This window comes from Natrix helvetica, assembly GCF_964273705.1.
Source record: "Natrix helvetica genome assembly, chromosome: 2".
NCBI classification, from domain to species: Eukaryota; Metazoa; Chordata; class Lepidosauria; order Squamata; family Natricidae; genus Natrix; species Natrix helvetica.
Window position 1 is genome coordinate 294,780,874 of NC_138552.1, and position 21,471 is coordinate 294,802,344.

Genomic DNA, 21,471 nt, shown 5'->3' on the forward strand with positions numbered 1-21,471 from the left:
GGAGAAGCTAGGCAGGCATAATGTGGCCCAACCTTTCCCAATCTGGGAGCTCCAGAGACCTGTGGCTTTGAGTCCCTCATCTCTTAAGACAGGGGTGTCCAAACTTGGCAACTTGAAGACTTGTGGACTTCAACTCCCAGAATTCCCCAGCCAGCCAAGTTTGGACACCCCTGTATTAATAGGTCAGGAAATAACATTTGGTAGGGAAACCATTTCTGGACCCCTTGATGCTGGGTTTCACTGATTAATATAGTTATAGAAACGGCTGGCATTTGTTAAGTTGGTGAAGTCAAGGTTGAAATTGATGAAGTTGATGACGACGAAATTGGTGAAGTTGAGGTTGAAATTATATTTTGTACTTTACTGCACTGAAAAAAACCTGGAAGTTGGTCCCGATTTCCCCCCCTTTTTCTCCTGCATCTATACCTCTCTCTTCCCCCTTTCTTATTTTGCATTTTACATTAGGATAATGTTAACATCATCCTTTCAAGAAAGGAAAGGACATTTGATTTTTGGTGGAAGAGAACGCCGTAATACCAGCACTTCTTCACTTAATGACTCCTTCCAGCATCTCCCAAGCTGATGCGCTCAGAGAATGTGGAATCAGCAGCCGGCTATGAATTGTGGGTATGATTGATGGAAGCAGTTCAAGAACGCGAACAAGAGTCTACCTTGTTCAAATCTGTCTTGAGGCGAAACATTAATTCTGACTGTGCGGAAACTTCACCCGTGCCAGCTGAAGGTTGTAGAGAAATTTAATGTCAGGCCTGCAACCATCTTTCCTTTTGGATCTTTGGCCTGCCACACTTTCTATTTTTCTACTATGCCTTTTCTATTGTGGGAAAATGGGAGGTGGGGATTGTACGGAGTTAGATGATAGGTAGCCATAACACAATTCTTTCTAGAAAGCCAAGGTCATCCTTTGTCTCTGCACCTCTGCACCTGATCGGAATCGGATGGGTGGAAGCTGCCAGCATGGCAGTGGGAGATTGGACCATGTGATGGGCTTGTGGATGTGGGGGCAAGATCCTGAACTTTCAACTAGGTGGGGAAAACTGAGAAGCTTCACATTTGGGTTTCCCCAGATGTGCCAACGTGGCTCTCTTAATAAATTGGAACTTTGAGTAATACTTTGCCTCGGACTGATTCACTTTTGGATGCTATTTGCAACGCTGACACAATCGGAGCTAATCTTTAAGGCAATGATGGCCAACCTTGGAGGCATGGCGAGTCACAAATTAAGAAGATGACTATTTTGACTCCGCTAGTGTGTCACACCCTGTCCACCCCAGGATTTTCCGAATCTCTCCCCTCTGGAAGTCACGTGAGAGGGCCCTGCTCTTGTGGAGCATCCTGGGACTCACAAAACAGTGCAAAAATGCTTGCACAATTTTTGGATGCCTATTGGTTCTGTGAGAGCAAGAATCTCTTGCATGATTTTACAAGGATCCAGAAACTTGGGGTCCTAAGACAAGTCACCAAAGCTAACTCAACACAACATGCCGTGCGACAATTCAACGCTGCATTCATTGTTTCATTCAGTCACTTTTATGATTTGTGACCACGTTTTCGTCGAAATTAGTGCAAGTCTTGTATTTTGGGGTTGACTTTATTATTATTGGCCGTGGTTCCGTCGAAATTAATTTAACTTTCATATTTGTTGAATTGTCTCATGATGAGTTGGCTGTGGCGAACTGTTAAGTTGTTCTCGAGGCAACTGGACTTTCTTGTTTTTCTTTGAAGACGTTTCGCTTCTCATCCAAGAAGCTTCTTCAGCTCTGACTGGAGGGTGGGGAATAGTAGGTTTTATACACCCTGCAGACAGCTGGTCATTTGCATCCTTTTTAGAGAGCTGTTGAGGCCACTTGGAGGTTTATCTGCGTCCTCAGAGTCACCTAAGTAGTGCAAATTGATGTGGAAGGGAAGGGTGGGAATGCTCGGGGGAAAGCGAAAGTAACTACTGTATCTCCCTGAGACAACGCTTCAAGGTCACACAGCTGGGAGAAGAAAGCAGGTAGCAGCTTGAAGTGCCCATCCTGAAAACTACTTGCTTGAACCTGACTGGGGATGGTGTGTCAGGGATGGGAGGCAGTTATGGAAGGGAAAAGTTGAACGTAGGGATTTTGGCGCGCGATGATCCAGTTCTGGCTTTGCATTACTGCCCTACGCTTGACTTCTACTAAAATTATACCTTCCTCAACAAATGGAGCCAAGCATCGTTTGTATTTAGAGGTTTAAATGTAGGGAGGTCTGACAAGCCCACTGTGGTTTTTCAAAGTAACTTTTGAGGAGGAGCTGCTCATTCTACAACAAGCTCAATTTCATTGAGGGCTGCATCAGGGTTGCGTTTGACCTTGGGGGGGCAGGGTGAGGCGTGGCCAGCTCAACGTCACTTGTGCTGGGGGCGTCTGTGGCAGCCCCGTGGGTCAGATCTAAGCACCCCAAGCCTTGAGTTTGATACCCCTGTTCTATGAGGAGTCCGTGCTGGGCAATCGGCGCTGACTTGCCTATCTTGACGCGTATGCCGCTGACGTTCGACTTCCTGCGACTGGCGTACGACAGCAGGATGTTCTGTGGCTTGAGGTCCCTGTGGATAATGCCTTTGCCGTGGAGAACACGCATGGCAGCCGCGATCTGCTGCAGGAAGACCCGGATGGTATCCTCGCTGAGCGTTCCTTTGGCTAGGAGAAAGGGTGGAAGTAGGGCAAGATAATTTTTTTAATGCCTTCAGCATTCCCAGCGCTTCCTAAATTCAGGTGGGCTCTTAAGGGAATGATGGGATCAAGACCTCTAAATCAGAGTTTTCTCCAACCTTTTCGGGTTGGTGGCCGGAGTGGGGGGAGAAGGGGATAATTCTGTAGGAGGGGCAAGTGCATGAACGTGCAAGCGCCCATGTCATTTGCAGCGAGATTCGTGCGAATATGGCCGCAAGTGCTTGTGATGAGCCTCACGCAAGTATGGCCGTGAACGCCTGCGCCAAGGCTTTTGTGGAGGCAGGTGGCCTTGCCAGTAACTCATGTGGCCTGGTGGCAATTAGCCCGTGGCTCTGTAGTGGGCCATAGCCCACAGATTGGGGATCCTAGCTCTAAATCAGGGGTGTCCAAACTTGGCAACTTTAAGACTTGTGGACTTCAACTCCCAGAATTCTGGGGGTTGAAGTCCACAAGTCTTAAAGTTGCCAAGTTTGGACACCCCTGCTCTAAATACAAGCATTTCAAAAGATTGCACTCTGGCTGGAGTCTCCTTGATTCTCCTTTATACAGTAGTTCTCGACTTATGAACATAATTGATCCCAAAATTTATGTTGCCAAGCAAGACAGTTGCAAAGCAAATTTTGCTCCATTTTGTGACCTTTTTTAAAAAAAAAGTACATTTTTCTGCTTATTAAACAGTGTATTGTCTGGACCAATTTACTTATACAAGATATTAATAAATTACTAGTAGTGATAATAGTAATCATAATGACAGTAATAATACTAATGTGTGCTTATACGTAATAAAATTCTTACATTATTTACTTATACATATTAGTAATTGTTAATCCTCTTAATTTCTACCCCTTTTGGTCTTTTTAGGACCTTTTCCTGCCACACTTTTAAGTCAATCACTGCAGTTGTTAAGTCAGTAGCACGGTTGTTAAGTGAATTTGGCTTCTCAACCTTTAGTTGCGGAGATTTCTGCGCGGAGAATTTTAGTAATAAATCAGCTTAATTGAACCGTTGTATGCGGACCTGATCTTTCTCGCCTGACCACGCCTTAAAACATGCAGTTTATCAGGCGGCCACGGCCAGAGATGTTTAGACTTTGAAGGTGCCTCTGGCTGATGTGATAGGACTTTGACTTCTATACTGAGTAACAGCAAGGGACAACGAAAATGGGAGTCAGATCCTGTATATCTGGAGAGCCACAGACTTTATACAGCAACAAATACGGGTAGCACCTCGACTTATGACTACAACTGAGCCCAACATTTCTGTTGTTCAGTGAGACATTTGCTAAGTGAGTTTTGCCCCATGTTACGACCTTTCTTGCCACTGTTAAGTGAATTTTATTTATTTATTTATTTATTTAAACTTATTAGTCGCCCCCTCTCCCCACAGGGACTCGGGGCGACGTACACAAGCAACAGTCAGCACAGTGTCATACAGAGGAGGTAAAAAATAAATAAATAAATAATTACAATACTGAAAAAGGTTAAAACCCCAATGACATTAATAGTTTAAAAACTAAAATTGACAATTAAAAATGACCTAGGGGTGGAAAAGTTGTCGAATTATGCCAGGCCGGCTAGCCGAAACAGGTGGGTCTTCAGTTTACTGCGGAAGGAGCGGAGATCGGTTGTTGTTCTAATGTCTGGGGGGAGGTCGTTCCAAAGGGTAGGGCCCGGCACAGAGAAGGACCTACTCCTGGGCACCGCCCTCTGACAATCTCTAGAGGACGGCACCCGGAGGAGACCCTCTCTGTGTGAGCGAATGGGTCGCAGGGATGTATGGGGCAGGACACGATCCTGCAGGTAACTAGGCCCTATGCCATGGAGCGCTTTGAAGATGGTGACTAACACCTTGAAGGGCACCCGGTAGGCCACAGGAAGCCAGTGCAGCTTGCGCAGGAGCGGTGTTATATGGGAGAACCTCGATCTCCCCATAATTACCCGCGCGGCTGCATTCTGGACCAACTGCAGTCTCCGGGTGCACCTCAAGGGGAGCCCCATGTAGAGAGCATTACAGTAGTCCAGGCGAGACGTCACCAGCGCGTGAGTGACTGTGTGCAGGGCCTCCCGGTCCAAAAGGGGTCGCAATTGGCGCACCAGACGAACCTGGTGGAACGTCCCCCTCGCCACGGCTGCCACATGATCTTCCATAGCCAGCCGGGCATCAAGGAGGACGCCCAAATTGCGTGCCCGTTCCACCGGGGCTAATTGTTCATCCCCGATGGCCAGCGATGGAATGTGCTGGTTGTACCGGGGTGCTGGAAGCCACAGCCACTCTGTCTTGGAGGGGTTGAGCTTGAGCCTGTTGTCACCCATCCAGACCTGCACGGCTTCCAGACAACGGGACATCACTTCAACAGCCTCGTTGGGGTGGTTTGGGGTGGAAATATACAGCTGAGTGTCATCAGCGTACAGATGATATCTCACCCCAAAACCACGGATGATCTCGCCATGAATCACTGCAGTTCAATCAATCAATCACTTTAGAGCTGTAAGGGACCTTGGAGGTCGTCTAGTCCAACCCCCTGCTCAAGCAGGAGACTCTATGCCCGTGATGGCAAACCTATGGCACGCGTGCCAGACAGATGGCACGCAGAGCCTTCTCTGTGGGCAAGCGTAACATCGTCAGCTGCTTTTCTGGCATGCCAGCCACCTGGGCTTCACGGGTGCTGGAGCGCCTGAAAACGCCCCAAAAGTAGGCCATTTTGTGGGCCATTTTCAGGTTGTTTTGGGGCCATTTTTGGGTTGTTTTCAGGTTATTTGTGGCCCAAAAACCAGCTCAACAATAACCAAAAATGGCCTGAAAACAGTACGAAAAATGGCCAAAAAACAGGCATGCACGGACCAACCAGCTGCTCTCCAGGTTTCTGGTGCTCAGGTGCTGGGCGAAGACCAGCTGGCCGGTGCGCATGCGCGTGTCAGAAACTCAAGACCAGCTGGCTGGCACGCACATGCGCACTGGCCAGCTGGTCTTCGGGTTTCCGGCGCGCGCGCATAAACATACATTCTAGTTTGAGCACTCGATGCCTAAAAGGTTCGCCATCACTGGTACATGCATAAGAAATGGGTAGAAATAAATGAGGAGAGTAGGACAGGGTCAGTAGATATGCTGGTGCGCTTATGCACATCCTCCTTTAGGGACCTCTTAGGAATGGGGTGAGGTCCAAGGTAGACAGTTTGTGGTTGAAGCTGTGGTTGTTTGAGGATGTAACAACGGAGACGGGTAGAGCATTCCAGGCGTTGATCACTCTGTGGCTGAAGTCGTATTTTCTTCAATTGAGTTTGGAGTGATTTACCTTGAGTTTGTAACGATTGTGGGCTCGTGTATTATTGCGTGTATTACTCTAAGCTTCCCAAAGCCTATGCATGTCCTGGTTTTTTTGCAAAAAATGGGCTGGTTTTTGCAAAAAACAGGGCGTTTTTTGCTCGTTTTTCTCCTCCCCAGCTCCCAGGAGCACTTTGTAGCCCTCTCAAACTCTCTGCATGCCCTGTTTTTCACAAAAAAAATGAGGTGTGCAAAGGATTTGGGGGGCCGGCAGAGTGCAAAACCTGTGTTTTTTTTAAAAAAAAAAACCTCTTCAAAATCTTGGTGCGTCTTATACACCGAAAAATATGGTAAATAAATAAAAAGGTCAACCGAGAAGCCAGTTTCACTTCACAACCGCGTGACCCACTTAACGATGGCAGTGATTCACTTAACAACTCGAAAGGTCATCCAGCAGGACCAAAATTGACTTGGACCAATGTTGCCCTTAGCAACCAGAAATTTTGGGCTCAATTCAGAGGTGGTAGTCAGGTGAACCGGTAGCGGGAAATTTTGAGTAGTTCGAAGAAACGGCAAATACCGCCTCTGGTTGGTCCCGCCCTCCCGCTCCCGCCGTTCCCTGTTCTATATTCCCCTTGTTTTTTTAGCTCAGCTGATTCGCGCGGCAGAGCAAATTGCTGAGCCTCAGCTGAGCTAAAAAAAAAACAGCTCAGCTCACCAGCGCTGACACCGAGGGTGGTTCTTGAGCGCTGTGAGCATGCGCGCGCAAAGCGCTCTCTCATAGAACCGGAAGGAAAAGATTTTGATTCCCACCACTGGCTTAAATGTGGTCTTAACTCGAGGACTACCTGTTATCAGGCCAGAATTTTGTAGTCTGCTTCTCGCTGTCTCCAGAAGGCCACGCTGACTTCTGAAGGGCACAAAACATCACTTGCACCTTCCCACAGCAGCTGTGCAATGATGCTCAAAGTCCCAAAATAGCTACCTTGAACTTTACAGATCACTAGAGCCTTAAAAGGATTTCTCCTTCGTCTCCAAATCCTTTGGAGGGGGGGAAAAATGACTCCTTTTCACAGAAGTATGACACCCCCCCCCCCGCTCTAGATCATAACAGGAAATGTCTCTGGAAATCAAAACAAGGGCAGATATCGCTCAGGACCAACTTACAGGTCGCCCTTGACTTACAACGATTCGTTTAGTGACTGTTTGAAGTTACAACAGCACTGAAATAAGTGACTTATGAGCAGGGGTGGGATTTAAAACTTTTAGCCACCTCTGCCCGGTTGCTAAAATTCATCCTCCTGCAGCACGGCGGGGGGGGGGGGGACGACATTTTTACCCTCCCCGAAAGCTCCGGAGGCTTTCCTAGAGTCTCTGAAAGGGCGGAAATGGCCTCCCCTGGGCTCTGGCCCGTTGTGGCCTTCCGGAACTTCCCCGAGGCCCATTTTACGCCCTCCCCGATCCTTCGCACAGGCCTGGCATCCAAAACGGGCCTCAGGGAGACTCCTGCGAGTGGCAGGGCCAGCCAGTCCTTGCAACTACTGGTTTGGCGAACCAGATGTAAAATTAGCATCCGGTTCGCCCGAACCGATCCGAACCGGCTGAAACCCACCCCTGCTTATGACTACCGTATTTTTCGGAGTATGAGACGGACCTTTTTCCCTCAAAAAAGAAGCTGAAAATCTGGGTGCGTCTTATAGACTGAATAAAACCTCCTGAAACCCCGTCCCCTTCACCAAAAATGGCTGTGCATAGCCTTTAGGAGGCTTCCAGAGAACTCCTGGGGGCTGGGGAGGGCAGAAATGAGCAACAAACGGGCTGTTTTTTGCTCAATTTCACCCCCTCCAGCTCCTAGGGCAGGGGTGTCCAAACTTGGGAACTTTAAGACTTGTGGACTTCAACTCCCAGAAGCTGGCTGGGGAATTCTGGGAGTTGAAGTCCACAAGTCTTAAAGTTCCCAAGTTTGGACACCCCTGATTTATATAAAACATGGACTGTAGAGAAATTTAATGTCAGGCCTGCAGCATCTTTCCTTTTGGATCTTTGGCCTGCTGCACTTTCTATTCTTCTACTATGCCTTTTCTATTGTGGGAAACTGGGAGGGGGGGATTGTACAGAGTTAGATGATAGGCAGCCATAACAACATTCTTTCTAGAAAGCCAAGGTCATCCTTTGTCTCTGCACCTGACCAGAACTGGATGGGTGGAAGCTGCCAGCATGGCAGTGGGAGATTGGACCATGGGGTCGACTTGTGGGTGTGGGGGGCAAGATCTTGAACTTTCAACTAGGTGGGGAAAACCGGGAAGCTTTCAGATTCGGGTTTCCCCAGATGGGCCAACATGGCTCTCTTCATAAATTGGAACGTTGAGGAATCCTTTGACTCTGATTTACTTTTGGATGCTATTTGGAACCCTGACATTAACCCGAATCTGAAAACTTCCCGGTTTTCCCCACCCAGTTGAAAGTTCAAGATCTTGCCCCCACACCCGCAAGTCCATGGGAACCCTGACATTTAACTTCATTCCTTCTGGTAGGTCTGGGATCAGGAATACAATACAATACAATAGTAGAGTTGGAAGGGACCTTGGAGGTCTTCTAGTCCAACCCCCTGCCTAGGCAGGAAACCCTATACCGTTCCAGACAAATGGCTATCCAACATCATCTTAAAGACTTCCAGTGTTGGAGCATTCACAACTTCTGGAGGCAACTTCTGTTCCACTGGTTAATTGTTCTAACTGTCAGGAAATTCCTCCTCAGTTCTAAGTTGCTTCGCTCTTTGATTAGTTTCCACCCATTGCTTCTTGTTCTACCCTCAGGTGCCTTGGAGAATAGTTTGACTCCCTCTTCTTTGTGGCAACCACTGAGATATTGGAACACTGCTACCATGTCTCCCCTAGTCCTTCTTTTCATTCAACTAGACATCCCCAGTTCCTGCAACCGTTCTTCATATGTTTTAGTCTCCAGTCCCCTAATCATCTTTGTTGCTCTTCTCTGCACTCTTTTTAGAGTCTCCACATCTTTCCTACATCGTGGTGACCAGAACTGAATGCAGTATTCCAAGTGTGGCCTTACCAAGGCCTTATAAAGGGGTATTAACACTTCACGTGATCTTGATTCCATCCCTCTGTTGATGCAGCCTAGAACTGTGTTGGCTTTTTTGGCAGCTGCTGCACACGGCTGGCTCCTATTTAAATGGTTGTCCACTAGGACTCCAAGATCCCTTTCACAGTTGCTACTATTGAGCACGGTACCACCTATACTGTACCTGTGCATTCCGTTTTTGTTGCCTAAATGTAGAACCTTACTCTTACTCTGTTATTTCGTTATTCTTTAGAGGTCCCCTTTTGCTTGTTTCTGGCAGGTTATTCTGCTCCTGATGTTTTTAGCATGCTCCTCTCAAACTGCCACTAGAAGAAATGTTTTGAACTCAGGAATGAGCTGTGGGGGTCCTTGTTGCTCTCTGAGCTCCGTTGTTTCTTTGCAGACATTTCACAACCCAACTAGGTAACAACATCAGTGCTGGTACCCTCTGAGCTTAGGTGTTTTCTCCCAGACATTTCAAGACCCAACTAGGGTGACATCATCAGTGCTAGAAGAGAGGGGGGGGGGGTTGGCTCTCTGTTTACCCCAACAATGGAATTACTAACTCAGACAGACAAACAGTAAACCACAGCCTAAGGAAGGAACCACCAAAACACTCCCATCAACTCTGACAGGGCAAGCCAGTTGTATATAAACAGAAAGTAACCCCGCTCTCCCTTCTAGCACTGATGTTGTTACCTAGTTGGGTTGTGAAATGTCTGCAAAGAAACAACGGAGCTCAGAGAGCAACAAGGACCCCCACAGCTCATTCCTGAGTTCAAAACATTTCTTCTAGCGGCAGTTTGAGAGGAGCATGCTAAAAACATCAGGAGCAGAATAACCTGCCAGAAACAAGCAAAAGGGGACCCCTAAAGAATAACGAAATAACAGAGTTGGAAGGGACCTTGGAGGTCTTCTAGTCCAACCCCCTACTCAAGCAGGAAACCCTGTGCTATTTCAGACAAATGGTTGTCCAATCCCTTTTCTAAAAACCTGAGCAGCCACAACTTCTGGAGGCAAGTCATTCCACGGATTAATTGTTCCCACCATCAGGAAATTTCTCCTGTTAAAGGGCTGAAGGCAAAGAGTAGGAAACTGTTACCTTGCAAGTAATCTGCTAGGTCTCCACCGTTGCAATACTGTGAAAGAGAAGAAGGAAGGAAGGAAGGACCAGTATCAGAAGAGGTGAAGGCTAGGAGCTTCGTCTGCTTGACCTAAAACTGCTTCGCACATCCCATTAATTTTAAATTTTATATACTGTTTTGAAGTTTTAATATTTGATTGCCCAGTACCCAGAGTCCTTCTGCGAGGGAGATGGGCGGTTGCAAAATGTGATCAATAAAATCAAAATAAAATATACACTGAATGGTTAATAGAATAGAACAGAGCAGAACGGAACGCAGTAGAACGGAATGGAATAGAAAATACAAGAATAGAATAGAACAGAATAATAGAATGGAATGGAAAAGATAGAGAACAGAACAATAGAATGAACGGAATAGAATAGAACAGAAAAGAATAGAATAATAGAATGAATGGAACGGAATGGAATAGAACGGAAAATAGAATGGAATGGAATAGAATAATAGAATGAACGGAATAGAATGGAATAAAAAATATAGAGAGTAGAATAGAATAGAACAGAATAATAGAATGAGTGGAACGGAATGGAATAGAATGGAAGATACAGAGAATAGAATAATAGAATGAGCGGAACGGAATGGAATAGAATGGAAGATACAGAGAATAGAATAATAGAATGAGCGGAATAGAATGGAATAGAAAATAAAGAGAATAGAAAAAATAGAATAGAATGGAACAGAAGAGAACAATAGAATGGAATGGGAACAGAAACATAAAATAGAACAGAAGAGAAAAATAGAATAGAACAGAGCAGAATAACAGAGTTGGAAGGGACCTTGGAGGTCTTCTAGTCCAACCCCCGCTTAGGCAGGAAAATCTATACCATTTCAGACAAGAGGTGCAAGAACACCCAAAGCAGCCAGACTGGTTTCCTTGCTTGCCTAAAGCTCTTTCTCTTGATTTCATTTTCAGAATGAACGAAGGGGGACTTTCGTTCATTACTGGCACACTCCATTAACGTGTGTGATCTTAAATATAAACCATGGTCCTAAGCGCCAGACATAACCCAGCAAAATGGCAGAGATGCTGGAAATTAGAAAAAGACAATGGGACACTTGCGTGCCAGGGGTTGACGGAAAGGACACGCATGGCTGCTTCTCCATGCTAAGGGACTGCCATGTTACATCCCACAGTTGACAAGTTCACAATCCGGGGGGGAAATAGAAGCGTTTGCCAATGGAAACGCTGCCTGCATTTTATTTTTTTCGCACGATTATTCACACGCACTGCAGATACAGTGTGGAGAGAATGATAAATATTTTGATGCTTTTATTTAAAGGAACTTGCCGAGTACCAAATGTTCACCCTGTTTCCCTAAAAATAAGACCTCCCCGGATAATAAGCCCAATTGGGCTTTTGAGCACATGCACTAAAGTAAGTCCTCCCCGAAAATATTGCAACACAGCAGCAGCCATGAGGTGACCACGCTCGCCGCCTCCTGCACCTCAAAAATAATAAGGCCTCCCCGGAAATAGGGCGAAGTGCTTATTTCAGGGATCAAAAGAAAATAAGACCCTGGCTTATTTTGGGGGAAACACGGTAATAATAGAGAGAAATCAGCAGCCTAAGCTTTTTAGTTACCAGAAAGAGTCAGTTGGGTTATGGACTGGGAAATGTAACTGAGCCACAAACAAAAGCTATATTTATCTCTTGGTGAACTGATGGGACTTAAAAAGTGTTAATCCTTGGAAAGGAGAAAGAAAAGAAAAGAAAAAAAGACAGAAAAGCAGTTTAGACAATAAGCCGCCCCCCAAAAAGAAGGTATAAGGTTTATTTTAGGCTTAGATACCAGCGAATTGGCTCAAACCCATTGATGAGGACTTCTAAGCCTGAAATAATTAAAAAAGAAGTGGAAATAATTCTGGAAAAAAATATTCGGTGAGGTCTAGTCGTTCTCCCTCCACCCCCAACTAGCTACCATCCACAACCCAAAACAAACCCAATGCCTTCCCTTCCTTTTGCCTGGTGCATCTGAAATGCACCCAGCTTCACCTGCACATACAGCATTTTGCAATGCACCGCACTGCAGCAGCTCAATGGGGTGATCCTGATGACAAGCTTTGACAAGCTTCAAAAGAGAGAAATCTTTTACAAGGGCTGAAATTTAACAAGGCTGCCACATGTGCAGACTTTTTTTTTTAAGAACAGCACGATGAAAAGATGATTTTCTCTCCTGGGTAATTTAACCTGACGGTTTCCCTTCTCAGGTAGCTGGACCCTCCCCCCCAATTTCCTTTTTACACACATACACACGCTCTATCATTATCTATCTATCCATCTATCCATCCATCCATCCATCCACCTATCATTATCTATCTATCATTATCTATCTATCCATCCATCCATCAATCACCTATCTATCTATCCATCCATCTATCTATCATTATCTATCATCTATCTATCTATCTATCTATCTATCTATCATCTATTATTATCTATCTCTTTATTTCTCTCTCTCTCATTATCTATCTATCATCTATCTATCTATCTATCTATCTATCATCTATCTATCTATCTATCATTATCTCTCTCATATCTATCTATCTATCTATCTATCTATCTATCTATCTATCTATCATCATCTATCATCTATCTCTTTATTTCTCTATCTCTCTCATTATCTATCTATCTATCATCTATCTATCTATCTATCTATCATCTATCTATCTATCTATCATCTATCTATCATCTATCTATCTATCTATCTATCTATCTATCTATCTATCTATCTATCTCTCATTATCTCTCATATCTATCTCTCTATCTATCATCTATCATTATCTATCTCTATTTCTCATTATCTATCTATCTATCTATCTATCTATCATTATCTCTCTATCTAATCTATCATTCTCTCTCTCTCATATCTATCATTATCTATATCATATCTCTCTCTCCTTCTCTCCATCATTCTCTCTCTCTAATCTATCATTCTCTATCATCTCTCTCTCATTCTCTCTCTCTCTCTCTCTCTCTCTCTCTCTCTAATCTAGCTATCATTATCTCTCATATCTATCTATCATTATCTCTCTCTCTCTCTCTCTCTCTCTCTCATCCTTCTATCATTATCTATCTTCATTTGAGAGCAGGCATCAGAATTTCATTTTAATGTGCATATAGAAAAAATGACAATAAACTTTATCTTTTCTTTTCTCTATATTCTGCCATGACACGCTGTCCCGCTCCCCTTAATCCACAGGGAGACATTTCTTCTGTGAGGTCCTTGATGCTCTCTGAGCTGGTTTTTTTTTTCCCCCTCTTGCAGACATTTCATCACCCAGCTAAGTAATATCATCAGTGCTAAGGGTGAGTGGGTTTTTTTGCTCTCTGTTTATGACTTGTCAGTGTTGGCCCTCAGCCGTCCTTAGGGTCCAACTTTCACAGCCATCCGTTGCAACTGGGAAAACCAGAGCCTGGACTAGACGCCCTTTTAAAAGCCTAATCAAGATAACCATCAAGAACCCTCCCACCAACACTGACAGGGCAGGCCATTTGCATATAAGCAGAGAGGAAGCCCCACCTCCTTCTAGCACTGATGACGTTACCTAGCTGGGTCATGAAACGTCTGCAAGAAAACCACCAAGTTCAGAGAGCACCAGGGACCCCACTGTTCAACCCTGAATATTTTCTCTTTTATTGGTAAGACATGTCCTTGCCTGTTCTAAGTTTTCCAAGGGAAAAAAGAGAAGGACTTTTAATAATTACTTCTATAAGTATAGAACATCAAATATTAACCCACATACAGGGGGTAAATGCTCTGAAGTCTACTACCGGTTTGTTTGCGTGCGTAAGTGGTGGGTTGCTCTTACCTTTGCTACCGGTATGCTGCTCTTGATCCATTCGTGCATGTGCCTGACATGCGCTGCCCACACATAAGCACCCCACCGCCCCTGTGACACCCAGCTGCTCGTCGGAGGTCGTGCAGGTGCCACACCCTCTGTGCGTATGCGCAATTGGCCCGGTTGCCTTAAAAAGAGGTAAGGAACGCGGGCGGGCCAAACAAGCCACCATACCAGTACGGTGGCCGCGCCTCCTGACCACTACCGGTACGGCCATATCCCACCACTGGGTTGCAAGTGCACCACAGGCGCTACTGCGCAATGCTGGAAAAGGAGGATTAAGAAGCCTTTCCTGAGTCTGCAAAGGTAAGTAGAACAGCGGGGAGAACGGGACACCTGTGCTGCGCGATTTAATTAGCTAGAAAACAGGATTTCTAGCGATTATAAATCATGCGCTTCGCCTCCACCAGTAGCATTTTTTTTTACTACCGGTAGTATTTCACCCCTGCCCACATATATGATAGCAGTGATGGCTAACATTTTTGTCCTCGTGTGCCCACGCCCCACACTGCAGTGCGCCTTGCCCCCCTGCCCATACCGCATGACCCCCTCCTGTGCTCCCCTCACACATGCGTGTGACCCCCTCCTCGCATGACTGAGACTCCCCCCTGCAACTCCCCCATTTTGGGCCTAGCAGGCTTCCCTGAAGCCTCCTGGGATCAAAAACAACCTGGGGGAACACCCCCCCCCACAGCCTGTTTTGGGCCTAGCAGGCCTCCCTGAAGCCTCTTGGGACCAAAAACGGGCCACGGGGGAGTGACGCACCCCCCTGTGCTCCCCCCCCAATGTATGCGCCCCCCCAGCGCCTGCACATACAACCTTACTCCCTCCCACGTATGCGCATGTGTCTCCCGTATGCACGGCAGAGACCAGAAAATCAGCTGGCTGCACCCCCCCGTGCTCCCCCCACTGCCCCTATGTATGCACCCGAACCCCTGCCCCAGCACGCTCAGCCGCACTCCCTCCCACTGATGCACATGTGTCTCCCGTATGCACGGCAGAGACCAGAAAATCAGCTGGCTGCCGGGAGGTGCGCATGCATGCCCGGTGGAACTGAGCTGGGCGACGGCCTGCATGCCCACAGAGAGGGCTCCCCATGCCATTTGTGCCACATGTGCCATCACAGTATTATAGCATAAATCACATAACACCATGCATTGGAACCTAAAACCTGTGGATCGGTGATGGGTTCCTCCCGGTCTGGTAGTAGCTGGGAGCAGCTGACAGGGTACTGGTATGGTGGCTCGTTTGGCCCACCCACATTTCTATACCTGTTTTTAAAGCAACTGGCCAATTGCGCACGCGCGCACAGCCTGCGCGAGCCCCGACGAGCAGCTGGGTGCCGCAGGGGCGGTGGATTGCGAATGCGTGCGCAGCCTGTGTGCACAAACAGGACGTGCGGCCCCGTGAGCCGTGTAACGTTAGCGACGGTAGCGACGGTAAGAGCAAGCCACCACAGCTGTGGATGAACAGTATTTTGGGGTGGATATACACAGTCCCATTTTCCTTGGTACTGTACATATCTACTAATTTTAGAACTATTCAGGGATCCGTAGATGGTTTGGGGGACGCTGCGGGTACGTGGAATTTTGGATAACAAAGAGGTGAAACAACTCAAATTTAGCCACAAAGAAATTCATATCATAAATATACATACCTCCATTACGAGAAAGACGGAGTTGGGCATTTCCTGAAAGAAAGGGAAAAAAGAAACATCTCATTAAACAAGAATAATGGACCCTTTCTTACAATAAATCATTCCCTTTCACCCACCCGCCATCGATCTATACAGGAGATGTTTACGGCATTGACCACAAAAAGACAGAAATGTGTTGTTCGGAGGAACCGACTTGGATTTTCGGCGTTGGCACGACGCTCAGCTTTCAAATAAAAAGCTTTTAAAAAGACAAGGGTAGACAGACACGGATGCGGATTTTGGATTACAAACCACCAAAGCAACAATTATAATTTGATATGGAGGCGTGGCGGCGCAGTGGTTAGAATGCTGTATTTGCAGGCTGACTCTGCCCACGGTCTGGGGTTCGATCCTGATCTACTCAAGGTTGACTCAGCCTTCCATCCTTCCGAGGTGGGTAAAATGAGGACCCAGATTGTTGGGGGCAAGAGGCTGACGCTGTAAACTGTTTAGAGAGGGATGTAAAGCACTTTGAAGCGGTATATAAGTCTAAGGGCTATTGCTATTTCTCCCTCCCTCTCTCTCTTCCTTTTCTCCTTCCTTCCTTTCCATCTTTCCCTCCCTCCTTCCTTCTGTTTCTTTCTCTCTTTTCTCCTTCCTTTCCCTCTGTTTTCTCCTTCCTTCCTTCCCTCCCACGGTGGCACATGGGTTAGAAGGCAGTACTGCAGGTTAAATTCTGTCCACAGCCAGGTAGTTCGATCTTGACCGGCTCAAGGTCGACTCATCCTCCCATCCTTCTGAGGTGGGTAAAATGAGGACCCAGATTGTTGGGGGAAATAAGTTGACTCTGTAAACCACTTAGAGAGGGCTGTAAAAGCCCTGTGAAACGGTATAGAAATCTAAGTGCTATTGCTATATAATTTTATACCTGGCATGATGGTTGCAGCTTTTTGGATCTAGGGTACTTTGGAGTAACTGAAGGGGATTTCACGTCAATTTTTTGCAAGACCGTAACCCAAATGCATTCCCCCCCTCCCCTTAAGTCCATCACCCACAAGTCCATCACATGGTCCAACCTCCCACTGCCATGCTGGCAGTTCTACACATCCAGTTCCGGTCAGGTGCAGAAACAAAGGATGACCTTGGCTTTCTGGAAAGAATTTTGTTATGGCTACATAGCATCTAACTCCGTACAATTCCTCCCTCCCATTTTCCCACCACAGAAAAAGCATAGTAGAAGAATAGAAGGCCAAAGATCCAAAGGAAAAGATGGCTGCAGGCCTGACATAAGGGATCAAAACCCACCGGGGCCTTGAGAGGTCATGTAGCTGTTATGTACTACCACCTGCCTCCCAGTTACTTATTGATGAAGAGTAAACAGCCCTGGGAAGGCTACTGGGACGGCCTTCAGCAATCCCACTGGCAACTGGGGCTTCCCCAGTAATGGCACAACTCTTAATTTAGCTGGAAACCCTCCCAGTGTGTGTGTCTGTGTGCTGTTTGCAGGGAAACACACATCCTTTGTCACCGAGTCATGGCCCTCGCTTTGCAAACACAGCCGTTGGACTTAAAAGTGTCCTCACACGTCCTAGTCTGAATTTCATCATCATTTTAAGCCCAAAGTGGCACGCGAAGCCATGTCGCTCCACATTCACAGACTTCCCCGTTTGTCTTCCGGATTTCTGGCGCACATGCGACGATCAGCTGTCCTTCGTGCGTGTGGGACTGCCGAAAACCAATGTGCGCATGCACGCCGGCTAGCTGATTGTCGGGAGGGGGGGGGCATGTGTGCTAGGACCCGGAAGTTCATCTTTTCAGGAGCAGGATACCTTTGTGCGCGTGGCAGTGCCAAGAATCAGCATGTGCACGCACATCGGCCAGATGATCGTCAGGCGTGCATGCACACTAGAATCTGGAAGTTCGGCTTTTCTAGAGCACCATCCCAATGAGAGTGCATGCGCAATGTTAGCTGGGCTTTGGTGCCCAAAAGGTTTGCCACCACTGTTTTAAGCCATTGTCTATCCACCGCAGGATGAAGGCCATTTCTGCCCATTTCCAAGCCGTACAGGTTGTCCTCCTCTTACAACAGTTGTGATTAGGAAAATATTCGAATGTGCAGAAATGAATAGGTGAACACTTGCAATTAAAGAGAAGGAGGAAACCGAATATTGTAGCCGAGGGGAACTATTCTACCGATGGTTAGAGAACAAATACGAAAGTTAGAAATGAAAGGAGATTAGTGAAATCTAGAAAATATATTAATAGAATTAAATAATTTAAGAAGGGGATTGTTATAGTATCAGATATGTTATGTATATCAGTATTAAGTTACGAGCAGATAAATATGAGTATGGTTGTAAATCCTAATTGTTATTGCACAAGGTATTTGTACCCAGAGAACATATTGTTTAATGGAAGATGGATTGTTTGTATTAAGATAAAATAAAATTTTATATACATACATACATATATACATACACTATATCGCCAAACGTCTTCGCTCACAACTGAGTCGCATTATGTGGAGGGGTGAGTGAAGACTTTTGGCAATAGTGTGTGTGTGTGTGTGTGTGTTCATTTAGTGGCCATTCCAAGTCACAATGGCACTGAAAAAAGTGACTTGCGACCATCTTTTCACAGTTACGACGTCTGTAGTATCCCTGTAATCATGTGATCAAAATCTTATATAAGGTCTTATACTCCGAAAAATAGGGTATTTACTGTTTGCCAAATGCTTCACTTAGGTACCCTACAGATTTCTGGACCGCTGTCCTTACTGTTGGCCAGGCTGCTCCAGAGTGACGGTTTTAAGACAGGTAGTTCTCGACTTACAACCATTCATTAAGTGACTGTTTGAAATTAGAACGGCACTTTAAAACAATGACTTACGAGCATGTTTTTTCACACTTATGACTGTTGCAGCATCCCCGTGGTCGCGTGATCAAAATTCAGAGGCTTGGCAACTGATTCGCATTTATGATGCCTGCAGTGTCCCCGCGGTCATGCGATCCCCTTTTGCGACCGTCTGACAGGCAAAGTCAATGGGGGAAGCCACATGCTTAATAACTAAGCAGCGATTCACTTAACAACCGTGGCAAGAAAGGCCGTAAAAATGTGGCAAAACCTACCTAACAGCTGTCCACCTATTCTCCAAAACACCTGAGGTTAGAACAAGAAGCAATGAGTGGAAACTAATCAAGGAGAGAAGCAACTTAGGAGAGATTTCCTGACAGTGAGAATAATTAATCAGTGGAACAGAAGTTGCCTCCAGAAGTTGTGAATGCCCCAACACTGGAAGTCTTTAAGAAGATGTTGGGTAGCCATTTGTCTGAAACGGTATAGGGTTTCCTGCCTAGGCAGGGGGTTGGATTAGAAGACCTCCAAGGTCCCTTCCAACTCTGCTATTCTATTCTATTCTTCTGGCTAATTGTAAATAGGTAGGTAAATATATATATATATAGACCTGTCTGGAGCTGCCCCATAGATTTCTCTAAAAATAAACCTTGCTGTCCCAAAGAGAAGAGAGAAACAAAGAGCTCAATAACCAGGCATCATCTGAATGGCAAGTTCTAAAAGAAGGGAAACAGCTTACGTAAGGGCTCTGAATAATACCCGGCCACTGCACAGCCCTGTAAAGAGAATACAAACCCCCGAGTTTCATTTCTAATGAGGCCTCTGGCTTTACTCTCCTTTATTAAAAAAAAAGAAAAGAAAAATAGAGGAGACTCAGCAGAGAAAAGAAGGCAGGGAAGGGAGGCCGCTGCAGGTGTGCAGCTGAGGCCAGCAAAATGCATGTAAAGGCAGATGACAAAAGAACAATACAGCCAATGCACTGGGGGGTGGGGGGGTGGGTGTTGTTGTTGAACAGGATCAGTGGTTAAATGCAGTGTGTGTGGAAGGAATGTGGTGGGGCTCCCTGGGGTGAGGCTCAAAAGGGTCACCTAAATGGGAGGCCCAGCCATCTCAGCTGCTCATGACAGGAAGGGCCAAATGAGAGCATTTAGCCCACTCTAGTCCCTTTCCGGAACAGCCCGGACTACAAGTTTGGAGTGTCCCCTTATGACCGAGAATGTCATTTATGTATTTATCTATATTATATTGATTATTTCTTCAAATTAAGCCATATCCAGCATACCTTTCTCCTATTTTCCTCAAAACAATAATTCTGTGAGATGGATTGGGCTTAAGTGTGCAATTGGTCCATAGTCACTTGGTCAGCTTTCATAACTAAGGCAGGACTAGAACTCACAGTCTCCTAGTTGGATGGCCAAAAGTCATCCAGTCCACTTTCATAACTAAGGCAGGACTAGAACTCACAGGCTCCTAGTTGGATGGCCCAAAGTCACCCAGCAAACTTTCATGGCTAAAGCAGGACTAGAACTCACAGGCTCCTAGTCGATGGTCCAAAGTCACCCAGCAAACTTTCATGGCTAAAGCAGGACTAGAACTCACAGTCTCCTAGTCGATGGTCCAAAGTCACCCAGCAAACTTTCATGGCTAAAGCAGGACTAGAACTCACAGTCTCCTAGTTGGATGGCCAAAGGTCATCCAGTCCACTTTCATGGCTAAAGCAGGACTAGAACTCACAGTCTCCTAGCTGGATGGCCAAAAGTCATCCAGCAAACTTTCATGGCTAAAGCAGGACTAGAACTCAGTCTCCTAGTTGGATGGCCAAAAGTCATCCAGTCCACTTTCATGGCTAAAGCAGGACTAGAACTCACAGGCTCCTAGTCGATGGTCCAAAGTCACCCAGCAAACTTTCATGGCTAAAGCAGGACTAGAACTCAGTCTCCTAGTTGGATGGCCAAAAGTCATCCAGTCCACTTTCATGGCTAATGCAGGACTAGAACTCACAGTCTCCTAGTTGGATGGCCAAAAGTCATCCAGTCCACTTTCATGGCTAAAGCAGGACTAGAACTCACAGTCTCCTAGTCGATGGTCCAAAGTCACCCAGCAAACTTTCATGGCTAAAGCAGGACTAGAACTCACAGTCTCTAGTGGATGGCCAAAAGTCACCCAGCGAGCTATCATGCCTAACACGTGACTAGAACTCACTGTCTCCTAGTTAAGGCAGAACCAGAACTCACAATCTCCTGGTGGTTGGCTCAAAAGCACCCAGCCAGCTTTTATCCCTAAGAATCACCATCTCCTGGCACCTGGCTCAAAAGCACCCAGCCAGCTTTCACCCCGAAAGCAGGATTAGAACTCACAGTCTCCTGGTCTCTACCCTAGTGCCTTAAACACTGGACCAAACTGGCGTGCTTTCTCTGCCTCCTGAACTGCCTGAAAAGTCAGTATCAATCAGAATAGAGCTGGAAGGGATCTTAAGAGGTCTTGTAGTCCAACCCACTGCTCCAGCGGGAGAGCCTATACAAATAAGTCAGAAGAGGCAAATAATAAATGATAGACAAAGAGCCCGAACAGTTGGGATCAAAGTGAGAAAAAGAAGAAGGGGCAGGAGGAGGAGGAGGAGGAGGAGGAGGAGGTGGTCTCAATTCCAAGCCTTATAGGCAGACCCAGAGTTCAAAGCTCTGAGGCCACCCAGAGAACATCAAAAAAGGCCTGGAGTTGTACAGCAACACCAGCCCTCCCACACAGGTGTCCTCAAGATGCCATCCATGCTCTATTCGTTGTTACTATGGGGGCAGCAGTAAAAACTTTGAAAGGGAGCCAATGGCATTAGAAAATCCCACACACTATAGGGAGGAGGAGGCCTGTGACCTGACCAGCAACTAACTCAGTGGAGACTCGTATTGTCTTTATTTCATCATGTTATATGTAGTGAACACTGGAGGGG

At 46.2% G+C, this 21,471-nt stretch overlaps 1 protein-coding gene across 1 annotated transcript in view; it reads right to left on the reverse strand.

The window, feature by feature from the left end:
* The window catches only part of ULK2 (unc-51 like autophagy activating kinase 2), a 149,678-nt gene that overhangs the window by 94,741 nt on the left and 33,466 nt on the right, over positions 1–21,471 (reverse strand). Inside the window, exons 4-6 of the mRNA XM_081945398.1 lie at positions 15,696–15,728; positions 10,159–10,195; positions 2,508–2,681 (exon numbers count right to left, since the gene is read on the reverse strand). Coding sequence (XP_081801524.1) covers positions 2,508–2,681; positions 10,159–10,195; positions 15,696–15,728 — 244 coding nt within the window. The remainder of the gene's footprint in view (positions 1–2,507; positions 2,682–10,158; positions 10,196–15,695; positions 15,729–21,471) is intronic.